This window comes from Ictalurus furcatus, chromosome 1 (assembly GCF_023375685.1).
Source record: "Ictalurus furcatus strain D&B chromosome 1, Billie_1.0, whole genome shotgun sequence".
Lineage (NCBI taxonomy): Eukaryota > Metazoa > Chordata > Actinopteri > Siluriformes > Ictaluridae > Ictalurus > Ictalurus furcatus.
The window spans coordinates 19,098,037-19,112,970 of NC_071255.1; the positions used below are offsets into that span (position 1 = coordinate 19,098,037).

Sequence of the window (14,934 nt, forward strand, 5' to 3'; positions counted from 1 at the left end):
ATACACATTCACACGCCCATTCATACACTACAGACATACCAATCAACCTACCATACATGTCTTTGGACTCGGGAGGGGGGGGGGGAACCCCGCCGTACGGGGAGAACACGCAAACTCCGCACACACAGGGAATTGAACCCGCAACCATGGAGGTGTGAGGCGAACGGCCAACCACTAAACCACCGTTTGCCCACTATATTACAAATATATTTATATATTGATAAAGGCTGTTTATCAAGCAATCCATTTAACACCATCAGAAACCCATAGTATGTTTAGCATGATAGCCTGTTGACTCATACACCTACTTCAGAATTATTGGCACCCTTTGAAAGAACTGGCAAAAACAATTGTAAAAGCATTATACATATAATGATTCAGAATTTCCACCAAACAGTTGGAGAAACTATTTACTTTTCCTTTAACAACAACACAATTAAATTCAAAATAATATTTTTAAGAATAGCATCCTCCCACACACATTTGTTATACTTAAAATAACTGAATAAAAACAAATTGGCATCTTTGGGGAAAAAATACTTTTTTAAAACAGCTGTGTCCAGGACCTCGGTTGTTGTATTTGAACAAATATGAAGTTGTATGTTTATAAAATTCCTTTATTAAAAATAAATACAAAAGGGCCTGTGAGCTAGGGAGGAAAAGAAGAACCAAAGCAGACTGGAATTGTCAAGTTTCAAAATAAACTATTAGCTGTTAGCCTATTGTTTGGGTGAAAATTAGGAACTGCTTACAAAGATAAAAAAAAAAAACTCTGTTACCCACTGTAAAATACGACACTGTAACTGATTTGCAACTGTGTTCTAATGGCTCTTGTGAAGAGTGACGACTAAATTCTACTAAATACCAGGCTATTTTTATTTTATGCAGGGTATTTTTTTTAAAACAGTGTTGCTTCTACTAAGTAAGACGATTAAGAAGTAAATCAGAACTGTATTAAGATAATGACCCCACTCCTGCAGCACTGTGCATGTAAATAAATTATCTAAAGTGAAGATACCTTCAAAAATAAGAGACAAAACATTTCCAAATTAAAAAAAATATATGAACAAAGAGGCACAAACAGTAAATGACTGAATAATATTTGTGTTACCACCTTTTGCTTTTTAATTTACATCAATTCTTTTAGGTACACAGTCATGCTGGGAGGTTGTTCAAGCTTCCTGGAGAACCTGCCTCTTATTTGCTTTCGATAGTGAAGGTGGAAAAAAAACCCTTAATCTTAACAATGGTCTATTACCTTTCATGAATGACATACAAAATATTTTATTTAATATTTAGTCTTTCAGTAAAGAATCCAGACAGACAAACACAATAAAGAAGACAAAGGTATAATAGTAAACAGGTGCCCAAGACCTAGACTACTGTACATTCAAATCAGCACAGAACTAGTTGCTGGAAAACAATAAATTTTTAGGCATCTCTCACTGCAGGTTAGATTTCTACATTTTTTGTGTCTTTGGATAACCTGCTTTTAAAATCTAGTGTGCTATTTTAATCTCTTTCACTTTTAAAGACTTAGATTTAACACTTTCTATTAAACAGTCCCAGAGTTCAAATGACTGTTGGCAAATTTAATTTTGTGTTGTCTCCGTATAGCTTGCAACATGAGACAGTGCAGATCTCAAATAGCACAGTAATTGAACCACTGGATAGAAAAGTTTTATATATTAAAAAAAAAAACCCAAAAACAAAACAAACACCATCAGTGACAAGCTTTAACATAGAAGATACTAATTTTCAGAGCTATAATAAATAAATGACTCTGTTGAAACCCAGGTGCCAAGTCATTCTTTTCTACTAGTACACCGATTGAAAGTATGCAAAAATTGATCCCTCAGGTGATAATACTTTTAATATAATAATACTTGCAAAATAACACACATACATACAAAACTACTTTCTCTTCATCACCCACAATCTAGACATGTCTGAGTTGGATCACTGAGTTTCAGTCTACTCATCCTTCTGTGATTGACTTAATCACTGCAGCCAGCTGCCAATGATAACAGCCACCCTGCTGTAGGAGAAGTAACAAACACTCACTTCTCTGCATCTTACAAGAATGTACTTATCTTCTAATCACAATCCCAAATGTGTGCAAATCTTTTCATATTTGAAAAGATTTTACATGATCTGACATGGTTAAAACCTGTCATGGCCTACGTTAACCAGTCATCAAGTGCACATGTCTGATCTCTGAAACACCACATAATTTAGCTGTAACTTTTTTAACTCATGCTGTTCAGGGATGTCCCGGTCATGTCCATAGCAAGCTGAGGGAAAAGGCAATCAGACAATTATCGTACCAAGTACAGTTATAATTTTACAATATTTGTATTGGTGCTCCCAAAAATAGCATGAGCACATTTACAATACTAGTGTTCTGAGATTAGGGCTAAAAATGGAAACATTGTTAGCAGAATTTGAGCACTGTCTCACTTCCCCCTATTTTTTATGACGGGGGGTGGGGGGGGCAACCACACCTCAATTATTCATGTCACTTCCTTTGCCCCACAGCAGTGTCTATGGCAGTAGCAGCACTAAGGACAGGAACTTTACAATGCAACTTTAGGATTCTTAAGGTGATCACTATACACAAAGGCAGAGGAAAACACTACCGCAGCTATTTAAAAAAAAAAAAAAAAAAAATCAAGTACCTGGATGACTGATACGGTCCACTCATTCAGGTGGAACCATTAACTGAACTATATAAAAATGTGGCTGTTTTCACATGTAGACACTGACATGGTGTGGTGTTTGGTTTGGCTGCATGACGACAGCACTTAGCAGCCCGTCTTCTTTATATCAAATCTTGGTCTCGGTTTCATTTAAGAAAAAAAAGGAAAAGACTGAACACAGGCCCTCTAATGAGTCAAGACTTTCAAGGGCATGAGGACATACACTGCATAAATCATAGTGCATGTTATTCCTTACATCTTATGTGACATAAAATGGTGCATTCCTGTAACAGCGTCTATAATTAACCAGACAGTCAATATAAAAAATATGTTTTTAAAAAAAGAAAACCCAATGAAAAGTACATACATCTGACCTAACAAAGGTCACTGTACCATATTGTTTACAAAATGATAATGTTCTGTCGATTCAAGTTTTCATTCATACTATCCTCCCAATGTAGATTGATCTGGGATATTTGTTTTGCAGAGGCTTCCACTGCACAAAGAAGTAGTCAGCTAAGTGGTAAAGGATCTTTCCAGACAGGGAGAGGCTCTCCACACGGCAAATACTCTCCACATACACCAGCAAAACCCTCTTGAGCCCCAGGATCCCTAAGAGCAACCCAGCTGCACACAAAGGTATGCATGTCCCAGGCCCATTACACAGCACCTGAAACAAACAAACAAACAAACAAACAAACAAACAAACACACACACAGGACCACTTTAGATTTGATCTGCAAGCATCTACATTTAAATCAGGAACTATAAATTGGTCAATTCATGAGTATGTAGGTCAAAACTGAAAATCAAAATTTTAGACTGGAGAAAAGGAGTAGCACAGGAAAGCGGTCAGACTGCAGTGGAAAGAAGCCATGGGATCTGGAGAATCCATCACCGTGTTGAACAACAAGCTATGAGCCGGGTACACGTTAAGTAAAGATTAATCCAGCCTGAACGCAACTAGCAGAGACTCATAGGAAACAATGGTAGCAGTTACAAAACAGACAAATTAAAGTGACCAGTGAGTATTTAGATGAAATGATCTAATTCAGCATGCAGAATTGTTGGAGCCATCATATACTTCATCATGCTTGAGAGAGGCGGGGGGGGACGGATGGACAGACAAACAGACAGACAGACAGAGAGAGATATTTGCACTTCACATGTTCGCTCAGGTCTACCTTTGGGAATAGTCACCAAACAGTGAGAAGCTGACTCCAGCTCTAAAGTTGCTTTGGCTTATGTGCGGAGATCCTGACCATTTGCAGTGGGTGCCAGCCAAGGTACAAGTCTGTTGCCAGTAAGATGCAAATATGGACATAATGTATGCTTTCAGCACAACATAAATCACAGGCCATGGATATAAAAGAAAAAGTAGTTTTAAAGTAAATATTTCCTTTTTATGAAGGAGGACTCCCCCCCCCACTTTAAAGACTGCTTCAACTGTATTCTCCTGCAGTGTTGCCAAAAATAATGTTCTTGGCATTTACAGACAAACACAAATAAAGACTAAAGGGTTAGAAGTACAACACACTAACACTTCCAATCTAACCCCTGTTTCACATGACATCGTCCTGGAAAATATGTGCCACTTATTGTGTTGGAGTACTACTGAAGTGGATCGGGCTGGTGCATATCTCCAGCACCGGGGAGGACAGGCAGAGATGGTAAAGACTTCCTGCAGCACAACATTTTCTTAAACAAGTGCTGAAAATTCCTCATGAAATGTTCCTCAGAAATGTTCCCATATCTGGACCTTTCTACACCATGTCTCACCCAACAGACAGACAGAGACATGGAAGCATCCAGAATGAACCTGGAGCCAACATTTTATGAAAAATAGTATATAAACTCACACAAACCAGGCTTGCTCACTCACAGAAGTATTAAGAGCAAGCAGGTCCTCATTCGTTTTCATCTGCTAGGTGTCAGAGGAACTGCATATTGGCTGAACTCTTGTGGTTAACCAGTTTAAGGAGGTGAAATTGTTTCCTACTTATTAATGCCAAGACATGCTGGTACATGTGCCTGTGCTTGCATATACACTTCACTGGAACCTGACTTCAGCATCAGTATACAATGACTCAGTCAGAGCTATAGCTCCTAAAACCCAGCTACTAGTTCTCACACAGGTGACGAGGCTCATGATGAGTCTGACAACAATCTGATGAAGTCATCACATCCTACAACAGGTGAGAAACAGTACATCACACAGAGAGTGACATCAGGTGAAAGTGTGCGTCAGTTTGTGTCATTTTCTGACCTGCCCTCTCAGTCTGAGGGGGATATGACTCAGCACACATCCAATTACACAGCAGCTGTGAGGACCATAAAAATGTCAATGCTATCAGTACCTGGGACTAGGAATAGGAATTCCCAGACAGCTATGAGACTGATACTTCATGAAAGGCAGACAGAAAACTGAAAAGATCATATTAATAATAGTGTGGTGAAAGATCTGACATACAGATGGGTGACAAAATAAAAGAAAATACAGGTGGCACTGCTGGTAAGTTGTAGTGAGCATTTAGCTGGCTGGAAACTGCACTCTTCACCACAGTCATCAAACACCAGCTGATGGAATACGTTTTGGAAGAAAGGTGCTCCATCCCTCCAGAATCTATACCAAAGCACAGTGAAGCTGTTCTGGTGGTTCACGGTGGTCCATCACCTTACTAAGACATTTTATGTTGATTTTTCCTTTGTCACCGGTCTGTATATTCACTGTTCATATCAGGATGATACCAACAGACTTCTCAGTTTCAAAGCCTTAGCCGAGTGAGCAGGTGAATAAAACTGAAACTAATTATATTATCATCCCTGATCTGCATCACCAGGAGCGCCCTTCTCTCCAAGGCCCAAACACACTGCCGCAACATCTCCTGCTGTTCTCTGAAACACTGCGTATTTGCATAGCTATTTTACACAGATATCTGTTATTTCTGTGATGTGTCTCATGTCAAGTAGTTTGATACGTTCTGGGTCACAGTAAAGGAGAATTCAATTAAAGAATTTGGGATAGTGTCTAACAAGTGAGTGTCACGTATACAGATTTTTAACACACAGATCTTAATATTTAAGAACGCTTCTTAAAAATCTGAAAATAGGGAATCCTTCAGACATCCCAGGCATCACATGGAAAGTAATGGAACAAACGATCAAATTCCACATTGGAATCTTCCTTTAAACAATCAACAGGCAACTCCATTCCATTCTCCAGCAATTTCCTAATAAGGTTAAAATAAAACATATGGTGCTGAGGCACAGAGATGGATGCTTCATAGAAAAAAAAAGGACCCCTGAAAAAGAGGAGCTCAGCAGAAAGGAGCCACACTGGAACGCCACAAAGCTGGACCGCTCACCATGCAGCTCTCAAGCCACTGTCATTTGTTTTTGGAAAACATACGAACTGGATAACCCCCTCCTCTTCTTGAGCCCCGATTTTCCACCCACACACACACACGAGAAGTTTCTCAAATAGAACAGATGGAATGTAGAAAAAAACCAAAACTTTTTCCTACTTATTCTGTCGGATACCAGTAAAAATATGCAAGAAGTCTCTGGTAACTTACTTCTGATTTAATCTTATATTTAATAAGTCACATTAATTTTCACTAAATGGCATTTTTAATTATCTTAGCACAAGATATGCAATAAGCAAACAGTGATCGATGTAATTTATCTGTTCATTTTCACAGCCCTCATTTTGGAATGACTGTAATCCACAAGTGTCAAACTCAAGGCCTCTGTGCCAGATGTGTTCCACTGCCACGTTTCATTCATCCTGCATGAACAGGCAAATAAATAAATAAATAAATAAATAAATACTGAATAATACATAGTACCTACTACTCAATATTTTTGCACTAGGATTCACACCAGACAATGTTGAAATTACCACTGTGTAGTGTGTGTGGGCTCATCTCATCTTGTGAAAGGCTGGTTAAAATCGACACCTTTATCTAAAAAGAGATTGAGATGTGTCAGGGTTTGGCTTTTACTGCAATTCAATAATTGTCTCCAAATACCAAAATGTATTGCCCAGGATGGCTTTGTATGCAATTTCCCTTCACTGGAACTAAGAAGCCCAAACCCTTTCCAGCATGACAATGCTGCTGTGCACAGAGGTCCATGAAGACATGGTTTGCCAAGGTTGGAGTGGAAGAACTTGAGTGGCCTGCACAGAGCCCTGTCCTCAACCCCACTACACATCATAGAAGTTAAACTAGAACGCTAAATGCACCCCAGGCCTCCTCTCCCGACATCAGTGCCCAACCTCACTAATACTCTTGTAGCTGAAATGGGCGAATCCCCACAGCTATATTCCAAATTCTAGCTGAAAACCTTCCCAGAAGAGTGGAGGTTATTACAACAGCAAAGAGTGACCTATGTCAAGTGATGGGGACGAATTGGAATGCCTTGTGCCATGCCTAAGATGTTCAGTGGAGTTGAGGTCAGAGCTCGGGCCACTTGAGTTCAACCTTGGGCAACCACGTGTTTATGAACCTCACTTTGTGCACAGGGGAATTGTCATGCTGGAACAGGTTTGGGCCACGTAGCTCCAGTAAAGGGAAATTGTAATGCTACAGCATACAAATACAACAGTTTGGGGAATGCCGAAATATAGGTGTGATGGTCAGGTGTCCATATACCTTTGGCAATATAGTGTGTACTGGAGTGCAAAAACAAGAGAGACGGGGGAATATGGACAATATGCATAATCTTCATACATTACAATTTACATACCCCCGATCCATTTCTGTGTAAGTTCTTCTTAAATATCTTCCTTACTGTTATAAATCTGTCATATTCGGAAAATATATAATATTAACACCTAAATCTAATAATGCATACAGTTGAATAATTTGTGTTAGCACTTCATTTCCTTAAAAATATCCAATTCTACATTCAGAGCAAACGTTATTAGTGTTAATACATAGAATAGACATAAGAATTAACAGCGTTAGATCATGGCCTTCACGAAAATACTGATGTAACCCAGGCAGAAATTGAGTTTGACAGCCCTGCTTTAATCCATGATATAACCCCTGAAGCTCCAGGAACCCAAGCATGCTGCCTTAAAGTAGACTGAGCAATTTACAGTATAGATTCCCATGACAGTGTTATTGGCTTTCCAGACAACTGTTAAATAAGCTGCTTTCTCAATGGCTCTAAACTTAGAATGAATGAACCATCCTCCACTGGCTTTAGAGAGACTGCATTACGTTTGGTCTGTTCAGACGCTGTCAGGCTTTTGGATAGTGCTGACACATCTGGTGGGCTGTGCTGAAGGGGTGCTGTAATTCATACATGTCCTTTTATGGCAAACTGAGCTTTGAGACCATCCCCTAATCTCTCCCCGCCTACCTGGACTGACCCCCCCAGTTCCCTGATGCCTCCCGAGAATGCAGCCCCCACGGCCGCCCACCGCTTACACACATGCTCAAGTTTGGTAAAAACAAACAGAGGGGGAGATTTAAGTCATCCTAAGGAATGCAAGCACGCAATACTGACCTGTGCGTCAGACATAAATTCAACCAAAAACACTTCAACCAATGACTCAGAACACTAATAGGGGATAGAAGCCCAAAATATGTCACATCTAAAATCAGGAGCAGCTGAAGATTATAGGACATGAGTTATAACATTCCTGAGATTAAAGGGTCAAGTATTCAGACAGAAACTACAAACATCTAAATAATATTAATATACAAGGTTATGTGACAAAAGTAAAATTGCAAAAAGAAAAGCCTGTTCTTTTATTTTCATAAAAGGTTCTGAATGCTCTTCTACCCATTATGTATGCACTTCACAGAAAACAAAAGTGAAAAAGATGATTTGGAACAAACACCTCTAATTAGAGATTAGAGAAACAGTAGGACTTCTTCCTTTGACATGTTAGGCAGCTACTTCCTCATGCTGAGGTCGGTCTCTTTCTCTCTCGTTCACTCCCACCCTCTGTACTGCTTAATCATGTCCCACCCTGCCCCAGCCAGTACAGAAACCCAACGCTGTTACTCTCCTCTGCCCCCTTCTCTCTCTCTCTCTCTCTGTTTCACAGCTGGAGCTGAGGAGCCAGTCAGGCCCTGCCACAGCTTGAGAGCAAGACTCCCATTCCCAGCTGCAGGAAGACGGGAGAACGAGGCACTGTGTCACTTCTACTCCCGCTCCTTCTGTTTATCGTCCTGTTTCCATACACTTTTCCTCGCTCCTTTCACTCAGTTGGAGACAGGCTGAGGATTGCCAGATGTTTTGATTCTCTGTACCAAAGATATGTCTTCACTGCCTTATCATCAGCTGGGAGGAAAATGGCACAATCAACTGATTTAAAGTTTACACAGTTTGCAAATGGATTGCCCAACCTCAAAGCAACATTGCAGCTATTACTGAACAAAGAATGCTGTGTGACGTTAACAAGTAGGCCTGAAACCACTGGAAAATTTTAACTAGCCCTTTTTGCGAGGCTACAAAGTCCGGAATGACTGAAGTAAAACCGGACAATTCCTCTGTGTAATTGCCCCTTTCCAAATGTTATGTTCTGTGAGATGAAAACAGCAGACATGCTGTGAAGTGTGCAGGATTTGAGATGTCTAGAATTTTCTGTAGCTAATGACTACATTGCTTTTCGGATTCCTATAAAGTGAAAGCTAAGAAGACCGCAGTTACAGAAGCCTTTTGTTGTTTTAAAATATACATGTTTGACTATTTCACCCAATGATTCTCAGGTCAACCTCAGTTGATATAGGACAAAGATTAACTCAATTAACTTTCATTATATAATTCAGACTTGAAGGGGTACAGTATCACAATTGCAGCTTCTCATTCTTTGTCATACTGTAATGCAACTATATGCAAATTAATTTAAAAAAGGTGTGCAATTTCAGCCTTATTTGAAACAATGGCACAGGTCAAGGCTACAACCTATATAACAGACCTACAAAAAAATAAGCAGAAGAGGATAATGACATCTAGTGGTGATAGCATACAAGAGACGTACCTTAAATTGTTTTGTTCTCACTGAGAATTCCTGTAAAATGTAGAATGGCACTACCCCTGTCCTATTTTGTATCACAAAGCTAGCCATCCTCCACATAAGCAAATTACCTAGAACCCAAACACTGCAAGGCCAACTGCAGCATCAGTTTCCCCAATTTCTTTTTTGATTTGTTCACCAATTTGATACACATATCCAGCAATGACGCACTCTTTTGAGCTAAACAATATTGTAAAAATATATTAATATATGTTATAGCAAAAATACACTATATGGCCAGAAGTATGTGGACACCTGACCATCACACGGATATGTGGGTCTTGCCCAAACCGTTGGTACAGTGTTGTTAGCACACAATTTTATTGAATGTCTTTCATGCTTTAACAGTAAGAATTCCCCTTTACTCGAATTAAGGGGCCCAATCCGTCTTCAACATGACAATGCCCCTGTGCACAAAGCGAGGTCCATGAGGACATACTTTGTCAAGGTTGGAGTGGAAGAACTTGAGTGGTCTGCACAGAGCCCTGACCTCAACCCCACTGAACACCTTTGGAATGAACGCCGACTGCACGCCAGGCGTCCTCACCCTGATCTCACCGGGGGCACACTGTGGTCCACATGATGGCCACAAACATTTGGCCATGTAGTGTATGATACAGCACATTCTTCTACTTAAACTTGTTGGCAATCACTTAACAATGCATAACATGGTGGCTATTACTTGGAGATATCGACTTGTGAATTTTGGCCGGCTACTACTATTTTCAAAACAAAGAAAGTCCATTGGGAGCATTTTAGCCTGTGGAGTAAATGTATGCAGAATTGCAGGTTAGATGCATGTCCCCTTAAATAGACATTAAAACATGTTGACTATACTGAAGCTTTTGGCTCAGTCCATTTCTTAAACTTGAAATTCCACATGTCCTCCTGAATTTGCACACTACTTCACCAGTGTACTCCTTTTCCACTAGATGTGTGCTTTTGATGAACAGTTTAAATCAATGTACCCGTATAAGTTTTTGGGGTTTTCTGTGAGGTATACTTGGCTATAAAAAGTGATTTTCAGTCATTTATGCTGTTATCTTATGTTACTTGCTACTACACAGCTATCTACATTTACATTACATTTATGGCATTTGGCAGACGCCCTTATCCAGAGCGACTTACATTTCTATAATTTATACAACTGAGCATTAGAGGGTTAAGGGCCTTGCTTAAGGATGAAGCCACTCAAAGGAAATAAGCATAACCAAGTTGAAGAAAGGAATGCAGTGGAAAGTTACTGAGGCTGTGGGATCTCTTGGTAATGCAGGGGAAACGTACCATATCAGGCCTGAGTCTGAAGACAAGAGGAAGTGAGTAGAGCAGAGCGTTCAGAGTACTGAGCACAGAGGAGCTCCATGACTGACGAACTTCTCGACTGCGTGGGATCCGATGAATGGTGAACTGAGGTGGAACGAAAAGAGAAGCCACATGACACACTGTCAGATACAACTGCTGCAGCCATTACCATGGACAGGTCTATTAACTATGATATAAAGGGGGAATCATTAGCAAAAAGGAAATACCAAAAGGATACATATTGAAAACATTTCTCTGAGCAGGAAAGTCCATAAAATTACTTCCACAAAGAAATCTTGCATACAGAAAATGTCTGTGTTATAATACAAACTATATAGAAGCATTACAAGAATAGAAGCATTAGAAAAGAAGAATGGGTCCATCTGCTGGTCATATGGGAATCTGTAAGCTCTAATGATGCTTCCCAAAACTCTGGGTGCGTCTCAGTCAGCTCCCTAGTTCAGCAGTCAGGGCACTGATCACGGAGTCGGCCATTTTAAGGGCTGTCTCAATCGCAAAATCCTTCCAGTACACTGGAACATTCGCTCTCTTCAAAATCCCACAATGCACTGAAAAACCAGGGAGCATCGATGCATCTGGAAATGTTTTCTGAAGCCTCTCAGCTGGGAAAAAAAAGGTGCACAATCTCTCAGCCAACTTCGTCTACACATGTAAGTAGCTTGTTATCCTTGTTGTGACTCTCAAAGGCGTATGTACGTTAGCGGCATTTCATTTTGACATTCTATATATGGTTAGTTTGAGTTTAACGGCATTTAAGTGGTTTTTTTTTAATCCACTAGCTAGCCAATGATCCTGATTGAAGTACCCTGACAGAAATGCGTGTGATTAAGCGAACAAATTTATATGACATAACGTCAGAAAAATATCTGTCCTGCCTATTGTTGATGAAGGCCAGTGGTGACATTTTACAATGCGAATATGTAGCCATGTCACCGGAAATCAAGTCATCAGTGTCCCAATTTGAATTGAGTCAGGGTCCTTACCAGTTCCCAAACTAGTGTACATGATATACTGATTCACAAACTAGGGAGCTGATTGAGACGCACCTACAAACTGGCACCTCCTTAATGCCTGGATCCTGCCTGCTTCACCCCATGACCCAGAAAACAGTCAAGGTCTGCCACCTCTTAGGATATACCCATTCTTAAAATACGGTCTGAGGAATCAAGGAGAGAGGACATAGAAGGCATCTAAAGTGAGGATACACAGGTGTTTCCTATGCAGGAGTGTTTTTTGTTGTAGTGCATGGCATAAGGACTATGGAATAAAAACTCCACCTCTCCAAGAACACAAACTGCACTTAATTATTGTTTTACTTTATCAGTTATTTTACTTAAATAAACAATGAGTGCAAATAAAATCCTTGGATAACTGTCAGATAAGATGCCTTGATTCTCAGGTGTGAGTGAGTGAGTGAGTGAATTTTCCCCTTGGGAAGATTTTGTCAGGTGAGGAGTAGAATCTTGTTTAAGTTCAAATAAGTATTTTGTAAAGAGTTTTATACAGTGTTGTAAAGCGCCTTTAGGGCTAAAGGAGGAGTTGGACCAGGTCCACTTTGATGGAAGAGTTAAGAAGTTAGGAAGGGAAGTAGGGGACGAAACGAGAAAGAAAACAAAAGAATAAGAAAAGTGAAGCATCTTAATACTGAGCACTACTGTATTACAAGGAGCCCCTGAAGTGACCTGTGCAAAAAAGCTTGAGTAGACGGTGGGCGGAGTCCAATTATTTGTGGATTTGTGTGCACTCTTGATGCTAGAAATGTTTCAAAATCCACAAATGCACAGGACACGATCCACAAATGAAGGCAGGGTTTGACATAAAAAGATATCTGTAAATAATAATAATAATAAATTTATATATATATATATATATATATATATATATATATATATATATATATATATATATATATATATTCGCAGCTCTCATTTTATTTGTCAATTTTATTTATTTATTATGAAACTACTAACATTTGTGGATCTCATTCAATGCATTAGTGAATGTTTAATTTTTGTAAATCTCACTACATTTATTTGTGGATCATAATCTATTTATTTAGAAATATGAATCAATTCTAACCCCATAGAAAAGGTTCTCGTGCGCACGGAAAAGTCTCTGATTATTATTATTACTATTTTTATTTTGCACAGGTCACTTCAGGGGCTCTGTAGTATTATACATATTACCTGTGCTTGAGTGCCGCTTTTCTCTTTTGATGCTTCAAATGTGCGAATCTTATCTTCACTCATCTTATCAGTGTCTGCGATCACATAATGGCGTGGGGTGTAAGTTTGCGACAAACTCCCAGTCAGACGAATGATCTCTGTCGTGTGTCCACCTGTTAATGATTGATATATATCGATTTTTAAATGATATCCGGTGCTGGTGTTGTATAATTCACATCACCATTAAGTTATCCATCTTACCTGATCCGACCACAATAAGAACACACACCGAGCCCTGTTTAGCAGGTTTGCACTCCGCACCAGCCAGCAAAACAGTGATTAAACGCAAAATGAAAAGCATTGCAGCCAGAAAAGCCCCGCACAAAAGCGCACAGAATGCCGAAACAAACATGATGCTAGCTAGCTAACTGCTGCTTGATGGCAGTAGTCTAGAAACGTAGAAATACCGGTTTGGGTAAAAACAGCGTTGAACTTTGGTAACAGCTGAAGAAACTCAACCTAAGGCCGAATCCCAAACGGCTACACGTGTGTGCTGTAGTGCACTACATAGGGTGTCGGATCCATTATTAGAGCTCCTATAGAGTAGAAAGTAGCGACACATTTGAGACTGAGCCACAGGATGGCGCTTCCGAAACAAGAAAACAGTCTGTGGAGACTTCGATTCTTTTTAGAACGAGTTGAAAAGATACGCCATTACTCTATTACAAACGACAGGAAATACAAAGAAAGTTCAACGGATCAAATAACTCCCTTCTAATATAGCTACTCGCCATGTCAGTACGTCATAATGACAACTACAGAATGCAGGCAGGTCGAGATTCGTTTCTTCTTCTTCGGTTTATTGACGGTTGGCAAAGCGGCTTTTTGGTGCATTACCGCCACCAACTGAATAGGAGTGTGGAGCACCGAAAGGAGGTACACGCAAACAAAATGATAACTAGATGGTAAATGGCGCACTTGGCGTTTTATCCAAAGCGCTTTACACTGGTTCTCATTCACACACACTCATGCAGCTCATGCAGAGCTGCCATGCAGGGTGCTAACTTGCCATCGGGAGCAACTTGGGGTTCAGTGTCTTGCCCAAGGACACTTCGGTATGTGGAGTCACGTGGGCCGGGAATCGAACCGCCAACCCTCCGATTACTGTACAAGATATGTTTTCTGTGTTCTATTATGAATAACATATGGGTTTATGAGATTTGCAAATCATTGCATTCTGTTATTATTAACATTTTACACAGCGTCCCAACTTTTTTGGAATTGGGGTTGTATAATATAATGTTAATATTTATATAATATACTTATTACTTGTTAATATACTTTTCCTTGTCTTGGACCACTTCTTAGAAGGTTTTGCCTTGTAATGTTGATTACACCCATATTGAGTAGCTTTTCTTTAAGTTCAGATCTTTCATCTTCATATGCTGTACAGTGAAGAAGCACATGTTCCACTGTCTCTGACATACTGCAATATATGCATTGTCCTGTTTCATGTTTTCCTATTATAAATCGGGAATGATTTAGGTCTGAATGTCCTATTTCAAGACGAGTAATAATTGTATCCTTTTTTGTTTATTATAGACTATCCTCGCTGTATTAACTTGCTTTTGAATACTGTATGGTTGCCTTCCTTTGAGTTCTCTGTCCTGTTTCTCTTGCCACTTCATTTTAATATATGTTTTTTTTTGTT

The 14,934-nt window shown here is 39.6% G+C and overlaps 1 protein-coding gene across 2 annotated transcripts; it reads right to left on the reverse strand.

Moving 5' to 3' along the window:
• Positions 1-143: 143 nt before the first annotated feature.
• Positions 144-14,069, reverse strand: alg14 (ALG14 UDP-N-acetylglucosaminyltransferase subunit). Of its 2 annotated transcripts, none has more exons than XM_053631130.1 (4): positions 13,485-14,069; positions 13,245-13,396; positions 11,020-11,142; positions 144-3,369 (listed from the first exon to the last, which is right to left on the reverse strand). In XM_053631130.1, exons 1-4 carry the CDS (start codon positions 13,633-13,635, stop codon positions 3,139-3,141), a joined length of 657 nt encoding a protein of 218 aa, XP_053487105.1. In that variant the 5' UTR covers positions 13,636-14,069; the 3' UTR covers positions 144-3,138. The 2 variants fall into 2 exon arrangements, with proteins under 2 accessions (XP_053487105.1, XP_053487115.1); XM_053631140.1 differs by lacking the exon at positions 144-3,369 and adding an exon at positions 9,006-10,495.
• Positions 14,070-14,934: the final 865 nt, after the last annotated feature.

What these genes read in the sequence shown, in the direction of transcription:
- alg14 (XM_053631130.1), bottom strand. Translation starts at nt 13,635, where the DNA reads ATGTTTGTTTCGGCATTCTGTGCGCTTTTGTGCGGGGCTTTTCTGGCT. An exon ending in AAAGCGGCACTCAAGCACAG is followed by an intron (nt 11,143 to 13,244) that starts GTAATATGTATA and finishes GTTCCACCTCAG; the next exon opens with TTCACCATTCATCGGATCCC. An exon ending in TCAGACTCAGGCCTGATATG is followed by an intron (nt 3,370 to 11,019) that starts GTACGTTTCCCC and finishes TGTTTGTTTCAG; the next exon opens with GTGCTGTGTAATGGGCCTGG.